The 22,645-nt window shown below is 35.0% G+C and overlaps 1 protein-coding gene across 4 annotated transcripts in view; it reads left to right on the plus strand.

Annotated features, from left to right (window-relative positions):
- NTN5 (netrin 5) overlaps positions 1–22,645 on the plus strand; it is a 144,035-nt gene that overhangs the window by 98,314 nt on the left and 23,076 nt on the right. For all 4 annotated transcript variants that reach the window (XM_053690646.1, XM_053690645.1, XM_053690644.1 and 1 more), the window contains 3 exons: positions 2,416–3,440; positions 13,196–13,384; positions 22,326–22,475. In XM_053690646.1, the coding sequence (XP_053546621.1) occupies positions 2,447–3,440; positions 13,196–13,384; positions 22,326–22,475 (1,333 nt within the window). In that variant the 5' untranslated portion in view covers positions 2,416–2,446. The remainder of the gene's footprint in view (positions 1–2,415; positions 3,441–13,195; positions 13,385–22,325; positions 22,476–22,645) is intronic.

Below are 22,645 nucleotides of genomic sequence, written 5' to 3' on the forward strand. Positions count from 1 at the left end.
AGGAGTGAGCACAATGAGAATACCAAGAGAACAACGCAAATTTGATTATAACAGTAAATTGGAAAGTTGTTTAAAATTGCATGCCCTATCTAAATCATGAAAGTTGAATTTTGACTAGACTGTCCCTTTAAGATCTATGTGAGCATGATGATGGATATGATTAGAAATGTTTAAAATGTTTACAATAACTATAGAGATATTTGAACTTTAATTCCTATTTGTTTGGCTGTGCTAAGCTATTTACTTGTTAATTAAAAAAAGTTATTTAAACCTACATTTGCTATAGTTTTAATTTGTACTTTTTACTAGGGAAAATCTAAAAGGTAATAATCAATCCATGTCCCACTGAACCTGGTTTTATTTGGTTCCTGGGGTAAAGTAAGCAACTTTACTGTAAAAGGACAACATCAAATATAGTTTCCTTATTCAAACTTGATATTAGCGATGGGCGAATGTTTTGCAACAATCGAAAAATCAAATATATTTTAACACGTTTGTTCTTTTTGAACTTTGAATGTTTGTACAACATTCTAACATTTGTCAAATGTAATAGTATTTTGAATGCTATCTCTTAATGTAATATTCAATTTGAATTTTTTTAAATTCAAATATTGCGAAATTCGAATCAAAATTATTAAATATTAAAATTAGAAAATAAGTGAATCAATATATTTGTAATAGACTGTATTTCTAATTGCTCTTTTTAAATGTAATATTCAAATTATGCAATATTCAAAACAGAAAAATTTGAATAAATATATTTGTATCTATTATATATCAATTTACTAAATTTCCTACCACATGAACTATTGAACTTTTGAATAGTATTTGTTAAATTGAATGTTACATTCAAATTTCAAATGTGAATATTCAATCTAATTATGAACATTCGAAAACGAAAGTAACATTCAAAAACCGTAAATATTCAATATAATTCAAATACAGAATTTTAATGGAGTCTTCATTCTTATCAATATTCGACTGTCCAAAACAAATGTCCACAGGACTATTCGTTCTACAAGCAAACTACACTTTCACCACATTCACCCATCCCTATTTGATATTGTTAGTTGAATCAGGCGGCAAGAACCACACCTCCTCTCTTGGGTTTAACAATGCTTTGCAGCCAATTTTAATTTTGTAACTATGTATTTTAATATAAACAATTTCACTTTTACCAACAGACAATCCTTTAAAACAAATATGTATTCATAACTTTTTGGGAAATGTATTTTAAAAACAGTTCACACTCCCTGTGAGTTTGTTTGTTAAACTCGTCTTAAATTAAAATTCAGTGCAATAGTTTTCTAGCCAAATAGACTTAGTAATGATTACTTTATGACAATGAGGTTTTGGGATCTTTTGTTATGAGGTTGTCAGGAGTAGGATTGTCTCAGGGATTAGGTAAGGCTTGGATGTGGCATTAGTAGTGAACTAGTCTGTCTTAGTATTCAAAGCAAAGTAAATCAGCTAGTGAGAGTCTCCAAAGTTAAATAATAGTAATATTTTCATTGCTTCTTTTATAGATTTTTTAGAACGTATCATGTAGTCTGAGGAATACCTCTCATATAAAAGTTATAGAAACATATATTTACTTACCTAATATAATAGTTCACAACAAATCTTTGTTTTAAACATTGCCCTATGTGTGGTCCATCTAACAATTGCTGCATTGAAGTCATTATATATTTTAGAACTCTTCCACAATAAGGCATGAATAAATTACACTCTTTGTTTGTTTACTAATAATGAGCTCATTCCAAGTACCAACACTCATGTTATCATGAGATTTTAATTAATTTCTTCTTTGAACTGTAGTCACATCACATTAGGGGTTCACAAGAGTTCTGCATTTCCATAGACAATAGACACTTGGAAATGTCATACTAGAGAGAATCTCATGAGGTCATGGGTGTCATTAGCATTAATGCATGCACTAAGTTTGATGCAAAGACCCGTAAGGATTCTGACATTTTTATTCCCTTTGGATTTGGCCAGTACATTTCACACCAAAATGTGGATATACACATTTTATTGTGTTGGTTAGCTTGGTGAAAATAAAGGGGGTAAAGAAAGTTAGTTATTCAATCTTCAGTAACAGAATAGTTCTATCTAAAGCCTCAAATTAGTAGTCAGACAAGGGGGAATAGAAACAAAGAATGTAGCTGGCATAGTTACAGCTTCTTTTAATTGATTTAGCAAGCCAAGGGTTTTCTATTCTATATGCAAATTTTATATTTTGTCAATGTAACTAAACAAATGGTGAGGAAGCACAACAAGCAAAATGTCCATAGAATATGGCTATATATAGTCCTACGTTTTGGTTGAGGTAGCATTTTGCATAATTTATATAAAGACAATAGGTTACATTAACTATGCTTATTTTAATGATTAACAATTTTTTTTTTTATCCAGGTAATGTTTCCAACATCCTGATTGGTCTGACATGCCTCGAATATTGTGGGGTTTTATTCCTTTTTACATCATCTCCCTTCTGAGCCCTGTGCCCAAGGGGCAGGAGAACAATTCCAATAAAGCATCTGGCCACCGTGGAAATACAGATGGACCCTGCTATGATGCCAAACAGAGGCCAAAATATTGTATCCCAGATTTTATCAATGTGGCTCTCGGACAAGAGGTAGTTACCTCTAGTACTTGTGGGCGCGTACCCCAAAAACTTTGCTATTTCATGGACTCTGCAAATATAACATCTCGTAGGTGTCAATTATGTGACCAGAAGAAACCAGAAACATCTTATCCACCTTTATACATGACTGATACAGATACCCAAACATGTTGGAGATCAGAGAGTGGAATAACATATCCACAAAATGTTACCTTGACTCTATCTCTGGGTCGTAGGTTTGAGTTGGTATATGTAAGTTTGCGTTTTTGCACCCCACGTCCTGACTCTATGTCCATCTATAAATCTATGGACCATGGAAAGTCATGGATCCCCTTCCAGTTTTACTCTAGTCACTGTCGTAGAGTATATGGACATGCCACCACAAGTGCCATTACAAAGCCCATGCAACATGAAGCTACTTGTACTGACTTCCAAACTGGAGTTAAACCTCTTACTAAAGGGCTTGTAGCTTTCATGCCATTAGCAGGTCGTCCTTCAGCCAGAAGATTTGAATATAGTCCAGTTCTTCAAGACTGGGTGACTGCTACAGACATCCGTGTGGTCTTTAACCGTCTCCATTATGGGAAAAAGTTGGGAATCAGAAGGAAGACTGCCTTCTATGGTGTTTCTGAACTCCAGGTTGGGGGAAGGTGTAAATGTAATGGCCATGCATCACGTTGCAGCGCTATTAAAGAGGGACTTATGTGTGAATGTCAGCATAACACAATAGGTCCTGAGTGTGATGCCTGCAAACCTTTTTATTATGATAGGCCATGGCAGCGAGCAACACCAAGCAATTCGCATGAATGTGTAGGTAAGTAAGGAACAGTTCATTGCTCTAAATATGCATTGTGGAGATGTTTATTAGACATTATGTTTTTTAGCAAACACAGGTTATTTAAGAGACATTCTAGTTGAAAAGCTTAGTATATTTATCCTTAATATAATATCAGCAATTATACAGATTATACAGATTTCAGCCAGCATTTTTATGGTAAAAGTGAAGTCCTCTTCATGTAACTTAAATCTACTTGAAAATATAATCAGAACTTAATAGGTCAATACACACTGAACATACTTTTGAACAAGTATATGCCAATCACATGCATCATGGCATTTACAGACCTATACACTATTGATTGAGTTCTAAGTTCAGCATTGGAGATACAAAGTAGGCACTGCATTTATCATGAGAACTGAAGTTTAAATGGATATTTTTTTTTACCGAATACTTATTGTATGATTTTTTTTCACTGTCATTATGACAGGTTTAAATAGCCCCATTATAATGACTGTTAACATTATTTTATTGAAATGATGAAGGTCAATGTGTTATATTAGCTCTGCGGAATCTGTTGGCGCTCTACAAATAAATGATGATAATTATATATCACGTATATTGCACTGGCATATAAGGGAGAAGGCAATTAAACACTATAAAATATTTTCAGCTTCACTGTAATATTATGTATCTTAAACCTTCATGTCAACAGTTAACTGCTGGATATACCAAAGAATACAATTATTCTTCATATTATACATGAATAAATAAAAATATTATACCTTTAACCTCCTCTAGCTACAGCATTTCTACTGGGGCATGAAAGCAATAATGGTAGATTGCATGTTATCTTTCAAACTGTCTTTTAATATAATTAAGCTATATGCCTAGAGGTCAGATAAACAAATAAATGTGTCACATGACATTGAAGTATGGCTGTTTTTCTCCCCTGCGTGCTAAACCAGCCTACTCTTAGTATGTTGGATTTAATAGTTAGCTCTTCTTATAATTTATGTTGTCATTATATTTGTTATAAAAACTGTTTTCATTGCTTTTGTTTGTTTTACATTATTGTTTCATGTAAATGAACTAATCTGGAAGCAATTCAAAAATACAGGGCAGTAAAAGATGCAGGTTCATAGACTATCTATAGTAACTTTGCACTGATGTGCTCTTGTACTCACTAAGGGCCTGATTCTGATTCTATAAAATGTGCTGGTCTATGCATGCTTTGCCACGCCAACACTCGCAGGGGCAGCCCTAATGGAATTCTATCAAAAAAGGGGCTGTCCCTGCGAGTGGCGAGATATCTCAAATACAAATAATGAGATCTCTCTGCTAGGTAGAAGTTTGCAATGGAGGGTGAGGTACAGAGGGAGGAGCCAGAGTATTTTTAAACTTAAAGGAACATGTAACTCATTTTTTTTCTGTCATGATTTAGGAAGATCATGCAGTTTTAAACAACTTTCCAATTTACTTCTATTATCTAATTTGCTTCATTCTCTTGATGTCCTTTGTTGAAAAGCATGTCTAAATCGGCTCAGTAGCGTCTGATTGGTGGCTGCACAAAGATGCCTTGTGCATTGCTATTTCTTCAACAAAGGATATCTGAAGAATGAAGCTAATTAAATAATAGAAGTAAATTGAAATGTTATTTAAAATTGTATTCTCTGGATCATGGAAGAAAATTTTTGGGTTTCATGTCTATTTAAATATTATGCCTAATACAAAATAAATTACGCTGTTTTCAGTGCACTGTGCCTTAAAAATGCTGTATTTTAAATATGCATAGGTTTTCCTTTCAGAGTAATTAGTGTTTTGAGCATTTTGGCCAAAACGTGCTATCTTTTAATTTGCAAGAAAAAACTATGAGAACTGTAGTGCGAAACTGTTTATAGAATTACGTTGGGATTTGAGAGAAAATTTCATACACACCCATGAAACACTCAGGTTCAGTCCATTTTACAAAAAACAACAATTATGCTTTGTATTTTGTATTTAAGACTACGCATTTCTTTGTGGTTTTTGCACATCTTGAGTGCTTAAAATATGATTTACGCTTTGCATATTTAATACAATTTATTTCTGTGTCATTTACATAAAAAAATGACATTTTTGATAAAATATAATGATTGGTGAACAATTTTGTTACTATTTTTGATGCACCTTAACAATACAGGGCCAAATTACAAGTGGAACATAAAGGTTTGCGGCCGAGTGATAAGGGGTTTATTGCGGAGGTTTGCAGTCATTGGGCTTACCGCTGGTATTACGAGTTGAAAGTAAATGCAATTGCTTGATCACATTCTTGATTTACGCTAGAATGATTACCGTGACTTCAAACCTCTGGTTAACTGTTTTGCGAAATATAAAAATTGCACAAAACACATCAAGATACATTACAAAGTATAGTTACACTTATAATAACACCATCTAATAAACATTATTTTAAAAAAAATGGCACAAAAAATTATAAAGGCTCAAAGATATGAGATCTCAGGTGTTAGGGATAAAAAGGCAGCCAAAGGGATTTAAAATTGAGATACATACATATACATACACCAACCACAGTCCAAAGGAATAACTTTGCACCCGGTTTCTTTAATAGGGATGTTACCACTTTGATCACATATTGTGGTACACTTCACATCCAAATACATCCAACGTTTCGTCCTCCACCTGGGACCTTTAGCAAGGATGATATAAGATAAGATATCATACATATACATGTCTAAAGATGGATATGTATATATATATATATATATATATATATATATATATATATGTATTTATATGTGTGTATATATGTATTTACACTCATATATACACATAAATACATATGTACACATATAAAGACATATATACAAGTGCATTGGAGCACTCTGCAGTTAACTAGATAAAAACATGTTAAAGTATATTTATGCAATATTCACTTTTAATAATAAGGTTTTATCTATGTATTTACTTTAAATATTTGACATTCCAATGTTCTACACATAGCAGAATAGGTTCTAGATATTTCTAAAAAGATATTCCTATATATATATCTGTATATATGTATACCTATATATAATCATATATATATATATATACATATATATATATACTATATATATATATATATATCCAAATTAAAAATTGCAGCACTCTCACGAACCTTCAAGAATATTCATACCAGGGTGCATCAGGAATAATATAAAGGAATGAAAAGAATGCACTCTCTGGATTTATAAATTCACCAAGCTTTACTACGTAGTAAAGTTTGGTGAATTTATAAATCCAGAGAGTGCACCATTCTTTTCATTAATTTATATAAATATATATATATATATATATATATATATATACGTTGATTGGAGTAGCCGTGTTAGTCCAGAGATTTAGATATCAAAATAACAAGAGTATTGAATTGAGCAATGATACTTTTTTATTGGACTAACTATACATTTATAAGTTGACAAGCTTTCGGAAGAGTTCCTTCCTTTATCAAGTCTGGAGCAATACTCACATTGCTCCAGACTTGATAAAGGAAGGAACTCTTCCGAAAGCTTGTCAACTTATAAAAGTATAGTTAGTCCAATAAAAAAAAGTATCATTGCTCAATGCAATACTCTTGTTATTTTGATATATATATATATATATATATATATATATACACATACATACACACACACAGATAACAGGAAGGCACTCACCGTTACAATAATCTATTTTAATAATGTTATTAAAATAGATTATTGTAACAGCGAGTGCCTTCCTGTTTTCTGCATGTGATTAATGAATTTGAAGTACACCCGGAAGTTGGTCTTTAATGTGAGTGCTGGATATATTTATTTCTCTCTCTCTCTCTCTCTCTCTCTCTCTCTCTCAAAAAAACCCATCAGATATATGTAGAAATATTTATTTATGAAAAATAGAAAATATTCTGTTGGCATGTGAAATATTCATAGTTTCATGTTGGGTTAGCGCAAATGAGAATATTCGATTGGGTTTGTGCGAGAGGTGTTTTTTTCACACTTTTTTTTGTCTCCATTGACTTCTATGGGGGAGTACGTGAACGTGAACCTTGATATTCTATTCAGCTTTTTGCACTTGTCGGGTTAGCGCGAGATCGAAAACAGTTTACTTTAAACTCGTAATATAAGCAAAACACAACAAGCGCTAAAAGCTTACTTCTAGTTCAAATGATCTGAAGTGCTAATTTGCGCTCCACTCGTAATCTGGCCCACAATTTTTTCCTGCAAATTTTTTTTATGTGAATGGTTGAATTATTCATTTTGCATGAATTTTAAATAACTAATTTTATTGTGCACTTTTGTAATGTATGCATCTCCTCCCCATATGCAAATACAGTATTCACTCCTTAGCGAGACACCCTGTTTTCAGGGTAAAAAGTGGCCTTTTTATAATTCCACCAGGGAAATAGAAGAGCTGGCGAGCATTCTTATAGAATCTCACCAGCTCAGAGACATTTGTCCAAAGACGTCAGGGCTTGATAGATTCTGTAAGAAATCTCATCAGTATTATAAATCCATGTTGCGAAAAAGTAGTAACTCCTTCCTGCACTGTATTATACCTGTAAACAATTATTTACAGACACAGTTCCTCAACAAAAAGCCTGACTGCTGCTCTACCGCATGGGATCAAAAAACCTGTGAAAGAAGGAGGGAGGTAAGAGAGAAAGTAAGATACTTATGGTGCTCACCTGGTCATACCTCATCTAAGGACTGATGATCTTAACATCTCTGCTCTGGTGAGATGATCTAATACATCTAGTAAGTCCTGCAAGGTCCCTCAAAGACTTTAAAAGGGAGATTTTTTTCTTGGGAGTTGTTTAAATCTCTATGTGGAGTTCTGGATCTAAAGGAGAGTTGCTTACATTGCAAAATAATGCTCCAAAACCCCCTCATCAGTTCCCTACTGAGGTATGAACTGCACATAGAGGGGTTATAAATCCTGGTCTGTGGTAAAGATGTAACTTGTTGAAGTAGAATAGAAGGTTTATCCTTCCCCAGGTGAGTGAAATTAGGAAAGGTTAAAGGGCCATAATACCCACTTGAAAGTGATGCAGTATAGCTGTAAAAAGCTGACTGAAAAATATCACCTGAACATCTCTATGTAAAAAAGAAAGACATTTTACCCCAAAAGTTTCTCAGTAGCCACATCCCATTGTAAAGGGCTTCTAAGCAACAAATCAGTATGTCTGTCCCGGGACAGTGGAAGGAGCGAGCTTTCGTGCACACTCATCTTATTTCCCTATTCAGTGTAAGAAAGTTTACAATGAAATCACATGAGAGTTAAGTGAAATCTCATGAGATTACAGTAAAAGAGTTCATGACCTCAGCACTGTTGATGCTGATTGACTGCTGTTTATTTCTTCATTCTTTTATTTTTTTTTACCTGCAGCTGGGCAGTAACTGAGTATAACTTTTTACACAGAACTTACTCTGCTGAGCCAAGGAGATTGCGAGGTAAAATATCTTCCTTTTTTACATAGAGATGCTTAGGTGATATTTTCCTGTCAGCTTTTTGCAGTTATACTGCATCCGTTTCAAAGGATTTAGCAAATGAGTATTATGTCCCTTTAAGTTCATATGAAGGCCTTAAAAAAGTTGTTTGTTTAATAAAAAAAAGTAATGCAGCTTATGGAGTAGTACAGACCAGCATTTCCATAAAGTATCCTTCCATTTGCATTAAAACATAGTGCAATATAGGTAACAAAAGTTGCTTGAATTAAATTAGAATGAAATTTTAAAAAGTTCTCTGGTTAAATGGTAGTCCTGTTCCAAGTAACAATGCCAGTAAAGGAAAAGGTAGAAACCTCCAGTTGTCTGCCGAGTTCCATAAGGCAATGACATATATGAAGCCCTGAAAAGCAATTTTTACCTTGAAAATAAGTGTCATTCAAAGGAGTGTTTTACATTTACATGTGTGAAGGAGATGTATATAATACAATAGGGCCCATAAAAATACAAATTTGAAAATTGAATAAAATGAATAAATTAAAACTGAAATAAAAGCACAAACATATTGTATTGTTAAATCACATTTAAATTTGTAACAAAATAGTTCTGCAAAAATTGTATTCTATGGTTAATGTAAATTAAAATAAAAAATAAAAATCAGAGTATTGTTTTACTCATTGTAAAATGAACTTCCTAGTGGGCTGAATAGGGGCATTCCCCTGTACCTGAAAAGTTCTCTCTCAGGTCTGATGTATTGGTTAACATTTACTTCCTGCAGATCTTGCAGATTTATTTTGCAAATTGAAAGTTGTCAAAATACAGAAAACATTTATAATAGAAAAACACACACACATATATATATATATATATATATATATATATATATAAAGAGAATAGAGGAGATTTTAAGATACTATACACTGAAAGCAAAGTAATCTGATTTGTATTGGCTGCAGTATTTCATTTTCAAAGTGCACCTCTGCTCTCTGCTAACTTCGCTCTCCCCAGCGAAGTTTCCTTTTCCAGAGAACTGCATTACTTTCAATGGGACACTTCAAGCAACTGGCAGACACAGTCCCTTTTTACCAAGGTTTTTCACGTCCCATACAGCATTGTTTCTCAACCGCGGTCTTTAAGTACCCTCAACAGGCCAGGTTGTCATTATAGCTTAAACAGGTGAAATAATCAGCTGATGGGTGAGAGCAGGTTAGTTTCCACGGTGTTACAGATAAGCTGATTATTTCACCTGTGCACTGGTTCAGCTATCATGAAAACCTGGCCTGTTGGGGGTACTTGAGGACCGAGGTTGAGAAACACTTCTATAAAGTAAATGTTAGATAACGGGGCCCTAATAGACATCAAGCTTTGAATTTTCTGATTTTGTATTCATTAAGGATGTGTTTCTTTCATTTAAATTCACTTATCTTACTGATCCTGCACCACAACCAGAACCTATGGAAAAAGGAGGACTTGTTAATCAAAATGTATTGCAATTTAAAGTTAATTTCTTTTCAAGGTTAAAAATGAAAAGTAAAACCCTTGAATGTTTCTACTCTTCTTATTTTCAATTAGCTAAAGGTACCACTGGGTTTTATACTTTTCACTGCTCTCTAAAAACAAGCTCCTGTGTATTAAAGGGACATTGCACACTAGATTTTAATTTGCATAAATGTTTTGTAGCTGATCCATTTATATAGCCCACCTAGGAGTGTTTTTGTAACAATGTATAGTTTTGCTTATTTTTTAATAACAGTATACAGATTTTTAGACTCCTAACCAAGCCCCAAAGTATCAGAAGTAGACCCAGGTATACAGACTCCTGCTGCTGCTCTTTGTCTAAAGAGTCTTTTCAAATGTAGGGAATGGGGAAGGGGGGAGTGTCTGCTCTTCCTGATTTCCCAGCCCCTTTCACTGGGTGTCCCAGATCAGTATCTGTACATATTATTCTTTATAGTAGTGTCTATTACATGCAGTTATATGAAAGTCGGTGTACACTGGCCCTTTGATCCCACATCAGCTATGGATCCCCTGCAAGTGTGCTCTCAGCCAGTCCCAAAGCTGATATGGGAGTACAATAAATGACACCTAAGAGCAGTGGAAAGTACTGAAAATAATTGTGATTGTGAAACTTTTAAAGAGAAGAAGCTTAAAGGTACATGAAACCCAATATGCTTCCTTTATGATTCAGATAGAGCATGCACTTTTAATCAACTTTCCAATTTACATCTATTATGTAATTTGCTTAGTTCTCTTGGTATGCATTGTTAAAAAGCAAACCTGTCTGCCCGGGATCGCAGAATGCGGGGGGTTTTAATTACCCCAAATCAAACTCCCTGGGGGGGGAGGAGTTTAATCTGCCAGCTAATAGCTGCCGTACTGGTTAGGAAGTAGGAAGCAGCGGTCTGATTACTAACTTTCGGTAAGTGATCGGCACCCAGAGCTGCATATGTAGATTGATAAATGGGGGCCATGGTTTGTATAAGATCAAAATCTTTTATCTTTTTACTTTTGCAAAGGTGTCTTCTTTACATAGAAACCAAAAGTCATTCAGAAAATATAACTACTTTTATTCCTTTCAAATGCATTTTAATGATTCAACAGTTAACTTTATTATCTGGCAAACTTCTACCAGTGGTTGTCATACTGTGTGAGATCTGGTTTTCTGTTCAATCAGTAAGCAGCACAGTTCAAAGTACTATATTTTATAACTAGTAGTAATTTCAGTCTTCAGCCCCCATTTACTGTCTGTATTGTTAATAATTTTATTACTTCTTAAATTTTCTGCCACTTCAAGGTTTACTTTAATACCAGTAATGCTAATCGATACCAGTAAGAGTCACTATCCAATTAATTTAAAGTACAGAAACACATTTCAAGGGAATAATCTAGAAGCATATTTGTACTTTCTTATTACTAGGCTTGTGCAGCACTAAAAAAATTGATTTGTCTGAATCTTTCCGTACGAATATTTGGGGAAATTTGTTTCCCACGAATATTTGCCTTTTGCACTATTCGGTATTAGTTTTAAACAAAACAAATAATGAATATTTGTGGAACATTTACATTTATTTTTGTTAAATTAATGTAAATGTTCTTTTGCTACATGTGAAAAAGTTCACCTGTAGCGTTATATTTACCTCTAGCTCGCTGGAGAGCCCCAAGGCTGTGATAACAGGAGGCTTAGTGCGGCAGATTCGAGAAGAAGGATTGGGGTTAGCGCAGCTCTCCAGCTTGCTAGAGGTGAGTATTTAACCCCTTAAAGGTCATTTAAAAAAATAAATTAATACTTTTTCATTTTCTTTAAATTTTGGTGGTGCATTCGGATATTCGTTTCATGAAAACGAAATAAAAATCTATTTTCTGTTACAGATTTGCATTCGTAACTAAATGAATGCACATCTCTAATTATTACATACTATTAATGACGTTTAATTGTTTATGGTATTACAATGTCAATTTTATACATGAAAAAAATTAAGAAATAACATCAATCTTAAAGGATTACTTTCTGTTATAATTTTTAAGCTAAACTAACATATTAAAGTTAATAAACATTAATTAAAACCTACTGACCTATATTTTCTTCCAAACGAAGTTTCATAACGTTCTAAAAGTTATAGCTTTTATTCGCCGATGATGTCACATTATCCTGCCCATTATTTTTAGCACTGCGTGTTCAAAATACTTAAACAAATAACTTTGTGTTTAAAGCGCCATTTTGAAGCCTAGGTATTGTAAACGGATTGGTACAGAGCAAAGGATACCCACGGAGTGGGTTTGGAAAACAATTAAATTTGCAGAGAAGATTTCTGATATACGGTAGAGATATGTTAATGAAATGCTATTGATAAAAAGCGTATTTGGGTTAGTTAGTTAGTAACAGGCATAGAAAATATTTACTTACAGTGGCCCTTTAAAGGGGCATGGAATATAAAATTAAACTTTCCTGATTCAGAGAGTGTGCAATTTAACCAGAACATCTTTCCAATTTACTGCTACTGAGTGTGCACGTGTCATTTCTGCCACAGAGTACTCAAGACAAATGCATGCTTATAAGTCTACATAGGTATGGTCTCATGAAAAGGAGGTAAGTTTCAACAAAGGATACCAACAGATAGTGAATTTGATAACAGATGTGAATTGTAACTTTTTTTTTAATTGTACACACTATTCTGCTCTTAATCGTGAAAGTTACATTTTGACCTCAATGTTCCTTTAAAAAGCAAAACAGATCTACATTTTTGTTCCTTATTCATTGGCAATTACTGTCTACTTTTGAAAGAACTTCTGCAAACTAATATCTTTTTGTTTCCGCATCTCTAGCATGTGAGTGCAACTTGCATTCTCACCGTTGTCGCTTTAACATGGAGCTGTATAAACTCTCAGGCAGGAAGAGTGGAGGCATATGTCTGAACTGCCGCCACAACACTGCTGGCCGCCACTGTCACTACTGCAAGCAAGGGTACAAACGAGACCTAAACAAGGCCCTGTCCAGCAGAAAGGCCTGCAAAGGTGAGTACTGATTTAGCAAAGCCATGTACAATTAATGTGTATTACAAACTCTATCTATTTACATATGTTTATATCAGAGGTTTTCAAAGTCTTAGGCAGTGGGCCTCCCCTCTGAAGAATTTAACAAGACAGTGAACCCCCCATAATGGATGTTACTTTTTTTTCTCTCTTTAAAGAAAATTGTTATAGTTATTGTTAGTTTTTTTGAGGAATTTACATCTCATCAAGGGTTCACACACAGTTCTCAGGAGATGCTTCTGATCAACCAAAAAAGTGCTCCAAGGGCATTTCAATTTGCACTTTGTTTTTCATGTGTTAAACTTAAGTTACTGATCAAGACAACGGAAGCTACGTAGTCTGAACAATTTTGACCTCCGTGCCTTTCTTCCACCTACATTCCTCCCCTTTTCCTTATACCACCACAAATTGGCAAGTGTTATTGACTATACTTCTTGCGGCTTGCAGTTTCTATAAGAGAGTGCAAAGTGTCACTGCTCCCGCACCTCCCCTGGTGTGCGCTAGTGCCCCCCTGGGGATTCCCACCTCACACTTTGAAAACCACTGACAAAGACTGATAAACCAGCAAACTGGTAGGAGAGTTGAGAACTCTGTTATTACACACAATGTAATTTAACTTTTTGATCGTTTTATTGCAAAGACTCTTGTAAGGTTGCAAAGTGACCTAATTGGAACTGCAAGATCATATTCATATTCATCTATATTTTCCACAGTCGTCTTTTCTGCCACTAACGGGATATGAAATCTAGGTTCTAGATTTTGCTTTTTGGGCTTTCTAGGGAACATGGGAAAAAGATGTTTTACTCAAAGCAAGAGTTAGTAAATGCCAATCCAATCCATGAAGTGGTAAACCTCAAAGGAGGAGGGATTGATTAGAACATGGAGATGGAAAATCTATGCATTCCCATTAAAGTTACTTAAAGGGACAGTCTACTCCAAAATTTGTATTGTTTAATAAATAGATAATCCCTTTATTACCAATTCCCCAGTTTTGCATAACCAGCATGGTTATATTAATATACTTTTTACCTCAGTGATTACCATATAACTAAGCCTCTGCAGACTGCCCTCTTATCTCAGTGCTATTTACAGACTTGTGTTTTAGCCAATTAGTGCTGACTTATGAATAACTCCACAGAAGTGAGCACATTATCTATATGGCACACGTGAATTAGCAGTGTCTTGCTGTGAAAAGCTATAAAAATGCACTGAGATAAGAGGCGGTCTGTAACATTCGATTATCCAAAATGAATGTCCACAGGACTGTTCGTTCTACCAAACGAATTGCACTTTCAGCACATTTGCCCATCCATAGATAAAACAAAATAAAGTTTATTGTCTGTAAAAAAAATGAGATGTATTTATTTACCTTATTTAAATACAGTATTGAGTCAATATAGGGAGCTGTCTGTAATGGTGTTTATTTAATGAAAACTACTTAAAAGACCAGTCAATAAAGCAGATTTGCTAAATCAACAAATGCATGATACAAAGACAATGCAATAGCAGTTATTCTGAACGTCAAATAAGTATTAGATTTTTTTCTAACTAATTTTAAATGTATGTAGATTTCCACTCCCCCTGTACCATGTGACAGCAATCAGCCAATCACAAATGCATATACGTCTATTCTGTGAATTCTTACACATGCTCAGTAGGTGCTGGTGACTCAAAAAGTGTAAATATAAAAAGACTGTGCACATTTTTTAATGGATGCAAATTGGAAAGTTGTTTATAAATGCATGCTCTATCTGAATCATTAAAGTTTAATTTAACCTGAGTGTCCCTTTAATACAAAAGGTCACCCCTTTAGGCTAAAGCTACGAAATGTAGCCTTCAAGTAAAAAAGTCATATTAAGGCCAGTGAACAGTGGAACTTGCTGCCTAAATAATATGAAATGGCATATTCAATATGTAACTTTAAAACATGGCTAGATGCATTGTATCTAAAAATAGAATCTGTAGTTCGGTAACTAGCAGAGAAAAAGTAATCAATTATTCAGACAAAAAAAATCCATTTGCCATTTTTGGGACAGTGAAACAATTTATTAGTGCTCCAATGAGAAAAATTGATCACTGTTTTAGTCGAAAATTGTAGTTCAAAGGTGTTTTTTGTAGATAATTAGATATTTTTTTCTAAAGGTAAATGTGATTGACTAAGCAGATTCACTGTAAAACAAAATGAATCTAGTATTTGTTTTAAAATGGTTTATTGGCATAGATTATGTAACCAATAACTTTATGAAGTGCAGCATGGAGACAAAGAATCTTTTACAAAGGAAATGCTTATAATTTATTTATCACCTTTATTTTGTTAGCACACATTACAAAGTATTGCAAAAATCTTCCTGACAATTGCAGTGGAATCCATGTTCCTGGTTTCTTTTGCTGTGGCTGATTGGGGACAAATGAGATTTTGATCTAGGCTGCAGGTTCAGGTCACCATACTTAAACATTAAACACTTCTTGATTTTGTGTAAAATATGTGCTTGTCCCACACTCTCTAAAGATGCCAAAAAGCAAAATTCTGTAACCTATTTCTCTCCAGAATTCTGCACACCAATAGGTGGGGTAGTCAATTTGCAGCATATTGAAGATAACACTTTGCTTTCTGGTTTATCTAGGGATTGTGGAACAAGCTACATTTTACAGAAAACCAACATGTGTTTTATGTCCCTTTAAGCATTATAAAGGTACTCTAGCCTCTCTCCAGGCAAAAACCAGCAAAATGAACAATGAATGCATATCACAATGCTGTTTTACTTTTATTGTGGGCTATTACATTTTAAGTGTTATGCCACTTTTAAGTTACATTCATTCAAAATTCAACAAACGTTTTTTCCCTTTCAAATGAGTTAACTATAATACTTCCCTATTAACTTCATCAACAAAAAGTCCCTGTTTAGATTCTTGTTCCTGGGGGGAGGGGTCACATTGAGTAACACAATCACTTGCACACTTGTCATATCCAAAGCATTCCAGGATGCCATAGCTTTTTATATATAGCGTATGATGTTACACTGATGTCATAAATTCATACTCTATGTACTGCAGTAGCATTAATTGGATGATTATGAAAGAAACTATTTAAATGATTCTTTTGCACCAGATGCCCTTGTTGTTATCACATACTGTACATGCAGAAATAATTATCACACAGCTTCTTAAAGTGTTTAAACTGGATTTTCAGCAGTGTTGTAGAGTGTTCTCAGCAGAGCATTAGATGACAGATTAGCACTCTGTTCTTTGTCTTAGTTAAGATTGCTTTTTATGAAAACCATATGTGCAAAGTAAGAAGGGATTATTGAAAATTATTAGGCTACTTAATAATTTCCTTATGAATGAACAACACTTGTTACAACTCACTCTGAAGAAAATATGAGTCTTGTAATTTTGTGACATTTTATTAATGGGAACATTAAAGGGAAACCATTTTTTCCCCTAACATAATTCAGAGAGAGTATAAAATAATAAAACAAAATCCAGTTTATTTCTATTATCAAATTTAATATGTTCTTTTGGTTTCCTTTGTTGAAAAGCAGGGAGAAAGGCTCAGTAGTGTTTATGTGTCGAGAGAACTATATTATAACAACAGTTTTACAAGAATGTTTTTAACAATGTTATACATTTGCAAGAGCACTAGATGGCAGCTGTATAGCTGCCATGTAGTTCTCCAGACACGTGCACACTAACTACCTAGGTATGCTATTCAATACAGAATAGTATGATAAGAAAGCACATTTCATGAAAACAAAACAAAAAATGTATGCTGTCATGAAAGAAAAAAAAAGTAATTTTCTTGTCAGTGATGCATTAACTTTTATACACCATTTATGGAAAAAAGGATAAATATCAGTTAACAAAAATAAATATATTGTGTGCTTTATTTTTGGTAAGAATTTAGAAATATACATCCTTCTATATTGAGTTGGCAACTCATGTCAGTATTTGTTCCTGTGCAGCCTCTGATTGGTTGCAAGATGCTTGGCATAAAGCTAGTTAAAAAACAAACAAACAACAACAACAACAACATTGTATAAGAATTTTGGTTTATTAATAAAATTTGTAGGTAAATCTGCATATAATGTAGCAAAAATAATCACACATTTTTTCACCAAAATCTAATTTTTCAACAGTTGAAAAAGAGCATTAAATTAATGCATCACTTCATATCTTTTTAAAGGGAATGGATATATTTTTATTAAAGGGACAATCTACCTTCATAACAAAGTGATCTATTTAGTTAGGCCTAGATTTGGAGTTTGGCGGTAGCCGTGAAAACCAGTGTTAGAGGCTCCTAACGCTGGTTTTAGGCTACCTCCGGTATTTGGAGTCACTCAAAAAAGGGTATAACGCTCACTTTTCAGCCGTGACTTTTCCATACCGCAGATCCCCTTACGTAAATTGCGTATCCTATCTTTTCAATGGGATTTTTCTAACTCCGGTATTTAGAGTCGTGTCTGAAGTGAGCGTTAGAAATCTAACGACAAAACTCCAGCCGCAGAAAAAAGTCAGTAGTTAAGAGCTTTCTGGGCTAACGCCGGTTCATAAAGCTCTTATCTACTGTACTCTAAAGTACACTAACACCCATAAACTACCTATGTACCCCTAAACCGAGGTCCCCCCACATCGCCGCAACTCGATTAATTTTTTTTTAACCCCTAATCTGCCGACCGCCACCTACGTTATCCTTATGTACCCCTAATCTGCTGCCCCTACCACCGCCGACCCCTATATTATATTTATTAACCCCTAATCTGCCCCCCACAACGTCGCCGCCAGCTACCTACACTTATTAACCCCTAATCTGCCGTCCACACGCCACCGCCAGCTACATTATCCCTATGTACCCCTAATCTGCTGCCCTAACATCGCCGACCCCTATATTATATTTATTAACCCCTAACCTGCCCCCCACAACGTCGCTGCCACCTACCTAAAATAATTAACCCCTAATCTGCCGACCACAAAGAGCCGCCAGCTACATTATAGCTATGTACCCCTAATCTGCTGCCCATAACACCGCCGACCCCTATATTATATTTATTAACCCCTAACCTGCCCTCCCTAACATCGCCGACACCTAACTTCAATTATTAACCCCTAATCTGCCGACCGAATCTCGCCGCTATTCTAATAAATGTATTAACCCCTAAAGCTAAGTCTAACCCTAACACTAACACCCCCCTAAATTAAATATAATTTTAATCTAACAAAATTAATTAACTCTTATTAAATAAATTATTCCTATTTAAAGCTAAATACTTACCTGTAAAATAAATCCTAATATAGCTACAACATAAATTATAATTATATTATAGCTATTTTAGGATTAATATTTATTTTACAGGTAACTTTGTATTTATTTTAACCAGGTACAATAGCTATTAAATAGTTAAGAACTATTTAATAGCTAAAATAGTTAAAATAATTACAAATTTACCTGTAAAATAAATCCTAACCTAAGTTACAATTAAACCTAACACTACACTATCAATAAATAAATTAAATACAATACCTACAAATAACTACAATGAAATAAACTAACTAAAGTACAAAAAATAAAAAAGAACTAAGTTACAAAAAATAAAAAAATATTTACAAACATAAGAAAAATATTACAACAATTTTAAACTAATTACACCTACTCTAAGCCCCCTAATAAAATAACAAAGACCCCCAAAATAAAAAAATGCCCTACCCTATTCTAAATTACTAAAGTTCAAAGCTCTTTTACCTTACCAGCCCTGAACAGGGCCCTTTACGGGGCATGCCCCAAGAAGTTCAGCTCTTTTGCCTGTAAAAAAACCATACAATACCCCCCCCCAACATTACAACCCACCACCCACATACCCCTAATCTAACCCAAACCCCCCTTAAATAAACCTAACACTAAGCCCCTGAAGATCATCCTACTTTTCTTCACCTCACCGGGTATCACACCGATCCGTCCTGGCTCTGATATCTTCATCCAACCCAAGCGGGGGCTAGACATCCACTGAAGAAGTCCAGAAGAGGGTCCAAAGTCTTCATCCTATCCGGGAAGAAGAGTAGATCCGGACCGGCAACCATCTTCTTCCAAGCGGCATCTTCTATCTTCATCCAATGAGGACCGGCTCCATCCTGAAGACCTCCACCGCGGACCCATCTTCATCCGGCGACGTCCAACTGAAGAATGACGGTTCCTTTAAGGGACGTCATCCAAGATGGCGTCCCTCGAATTCCGATTGGCTGATAGGATTCTATCAGCCAATCGGAATTAAGGTAGGAATATTCTGATTGGCTGATGGAATCAGCCAATCAGAATCAAGATCAATCCGATTGGCTGATCCAATCAGCCAATCAGATTGAGCTCGCATTCTATTGGCTGATGGGAACAGCCAATAGAATGCGAGCTCAATCTGATTGGCTGATTGGATATTCCTACCTTAATTCCGATTGGCTGATAGAATCCTATCAGCCAATCGGAATTCGAGGGACGCCATCTTGGATGACGTCCCTTAAAGGAACCGTCATTCTTCAGTTGGACGTCGCCGGATGAAGATGGGTCCGCGGTTTAGGTCTTCAGGATGGAGCCGGTCCTCAGAGGATGAAGATAGAAGATGCCGCTTGGAAGAAGATGGTTGCCGGTCCGGATCTACTCTTCTTCCCGGATAGGATGAAGACTTTGGACCCTCTTCTGGACTTCTTCAGTGGATGTCTAGCCCCCGCTTGGGTTGGATGAAGATATCGGAGCCAGGACGGATCGGTGTGATACCCGGTGAGGTGAAGACAAGGTAGGATGATCTTCACGGGCTTAGTGTTAGGTTTATTTAAGGGGGGTTTGGGTTAGATTAGGGGTATGTGGGTGGTGGGTTGTAATGTTGGGGGGGTATTGTATGTTTTTTTTTACAGGCAAAAGAGCTGAACTTCTTGGGGCATGCCCCGCAAAGGGCCCTGTTCAGGGCTGGTAAGGTAAAAGAGCTTTGAACTTTAGTAATTTAGAATAGGGTAGGGCATTTTTTTATTTTGGGGGGCTTTGTTATTTTATTAGGGGGCTTAGAGTAGGTGTAATTAGTTTAAAATTGTTGTAATATTTTTCTTATGTTTGTAAATATTTTTTTATTTTTTGTAACTTAGTTCTTTTTTATTTTTTGTACTTTAGTTAGTTTATTTCATTGTAGTTATTTGTAGATATTGTATTTAATTAATGTATTGATAGTGTAGTGTTAGGTTTAATTGTAGGTAATTGTAGATATTTTATTTAATTAATTTAATGATAGTGTAGTGTTAGGTTTAATTGTAACTTAGGTTAGGATTTATTTTACAGGTAATTTTGTTATTATTTTAACTAGGTAACTATTAAATAGTTCTTAACTATTTAATAGCTATTGTACCTGGTTAAAATAATTACAAAGTTACCTGTAAAATAAATATTAATCCTAAAATAGCTATAATATAATTATAATTTATAGTGTAGCTATATTAGGATTTATTTTACAGGTAAGTATTTAGCTTTAAATAGGAATAATTTATTTAATAAGAGATAATTAATTTTGTTAGATGTAAATTATATTTAACTTAGGGGGGTGTTAGTGTTAGACTTAGCTTTAGGGGTTAATACATTTATTAGAATAGCGGTGAGCTCCTGTCGGCAGATTAGGGGTTAATAATTGAAGTTAGGTGTCGGCGATGTTAGGGAGGGCAGATTAGGGGTTAATACTATTTATTATAGGGTTAGTGAGGCGGATTAGGGGTTAATAACTTTATTATAGTAGCGCTCAGGTCCGCTCGGCAGATTAGGGGTTAATAAGTGTAGGCAGGTGGAGGCGACGTTGTGGGGGGCAGATTAGGGGTTAATAAATATAATATAGGGGTCGGCGATGTTAGGGCAGCAGATTAGGGGTACATAGGGATAATGTAAGTAGCGGCGGTTTACGGAGCGGCAGATTAGGGGTTAATAATAATATGCAGGGGTCAGCGATAGCGGGGGCGGCAGATTAGGGGTTAATAAGTGTAAGGTTAGGGGTGTTTAGACTCGGGGTACATGTTAGGGTGTTAGGTGCAGACGTAGGAAGTGTTTCCCCATAGGAAACAATGGGGCTGCGTTAGGAGCTGAACGCGGCTTTTTTGCAGGTGTTAGGTTTTTTTTCAGCTCAAACAGCCCCATTGTTTCCTATGGGGGAATCGTGCACGAGCACGTTTTTGAGGCTGGCCGCGTCCGTAAGCAACTCTGGTATCGAGAGTTGAAGCTGCGTTAAATATGCTCTACGCTCCTTTATTGGAGCCTAACGCAGCCTTTATGTGGACTCTCAATACCAGAGTTATTTTTATGGTGCGGCCAGAAAAAAGCTGGCGTTAGCTACGCTGGTCCTTAACGACAAAACTCTAAATCTAGCCGTTAGTTTTCCTCTTAATAAGTTGTCCTACCTGTTTGTCAGCATGCTGCCCACAACGCTCTCAGTTATATTTAAAATCCATTCACCCCGTTTTCAATTTGCAAATGGCCCCTGAACTCCACCTACCGCCGTCTTCTTCATTCACAGGACTTTTTTTTTTTCAAATTTCATGCCCGTGAATGTTGATGACGTCACCGCATTGTGTATTTAGTTACTGTGCATGATCAAAGCCTTTAAAAAAAAAAAAAAAAAAAAAAAGGAGTATTGCCATTATCAGACAAACGATATAAAAGAAAGGTCTCTTTCAAAATTAGACAATGAAGTACAACTTCATTCTATTATCTCAGCAGGAGATTAGGAGATCCCTAGAGCTAGTAAAATGATAAGAGAGTTGTGAAACAGAAAACAAAGACATAAAAGTCATGTCATGAATATCAGTAAAGAGGAGTAAGGATTTGCAAAATTTGTTTGACTAAATTGATAATGTGCAAGTAATCTAACAATAAGTAAAGTAAAATATTTTTTTAATTGTTAATCTTTTTTAGCTTGTCAGTGTCACCCAATTGGAGCTATTAATGCGATATGCAACCAAACCACTGGCCAGTGTTTGTGCAAAACTGGAGTGACTGGACTGACCTGCAATCGATGTTCTCAGGGATATCAGCAAAGCCGCTCTGCACACATGCCCTGTGTCCGTAAGTAGTATGGGAATAGATCATTAATGGACTATACTAAGTAGATTACAATATATATATATATATATATATATATATATATATATATAAATAACTCATTGTGTAACCTATTTACAAATCTAGACAAGTCAGAAGACTTGCTTTTCCCACAGAAACTCTCCGATTACACT

Source organism: Bombina bombina, chromosome 8 (assembly GCF_027579735.1).
Source record: "Bombina bombina isolate aBomBom1 chromosome 8, aBomBom1.pri, whole genome shotgun sequence".
NCBI lineage: Eukaryota > Metazoa > Chordata > Amphibia > Anura > Bombinatoridae > Bombina > Bombina bombina.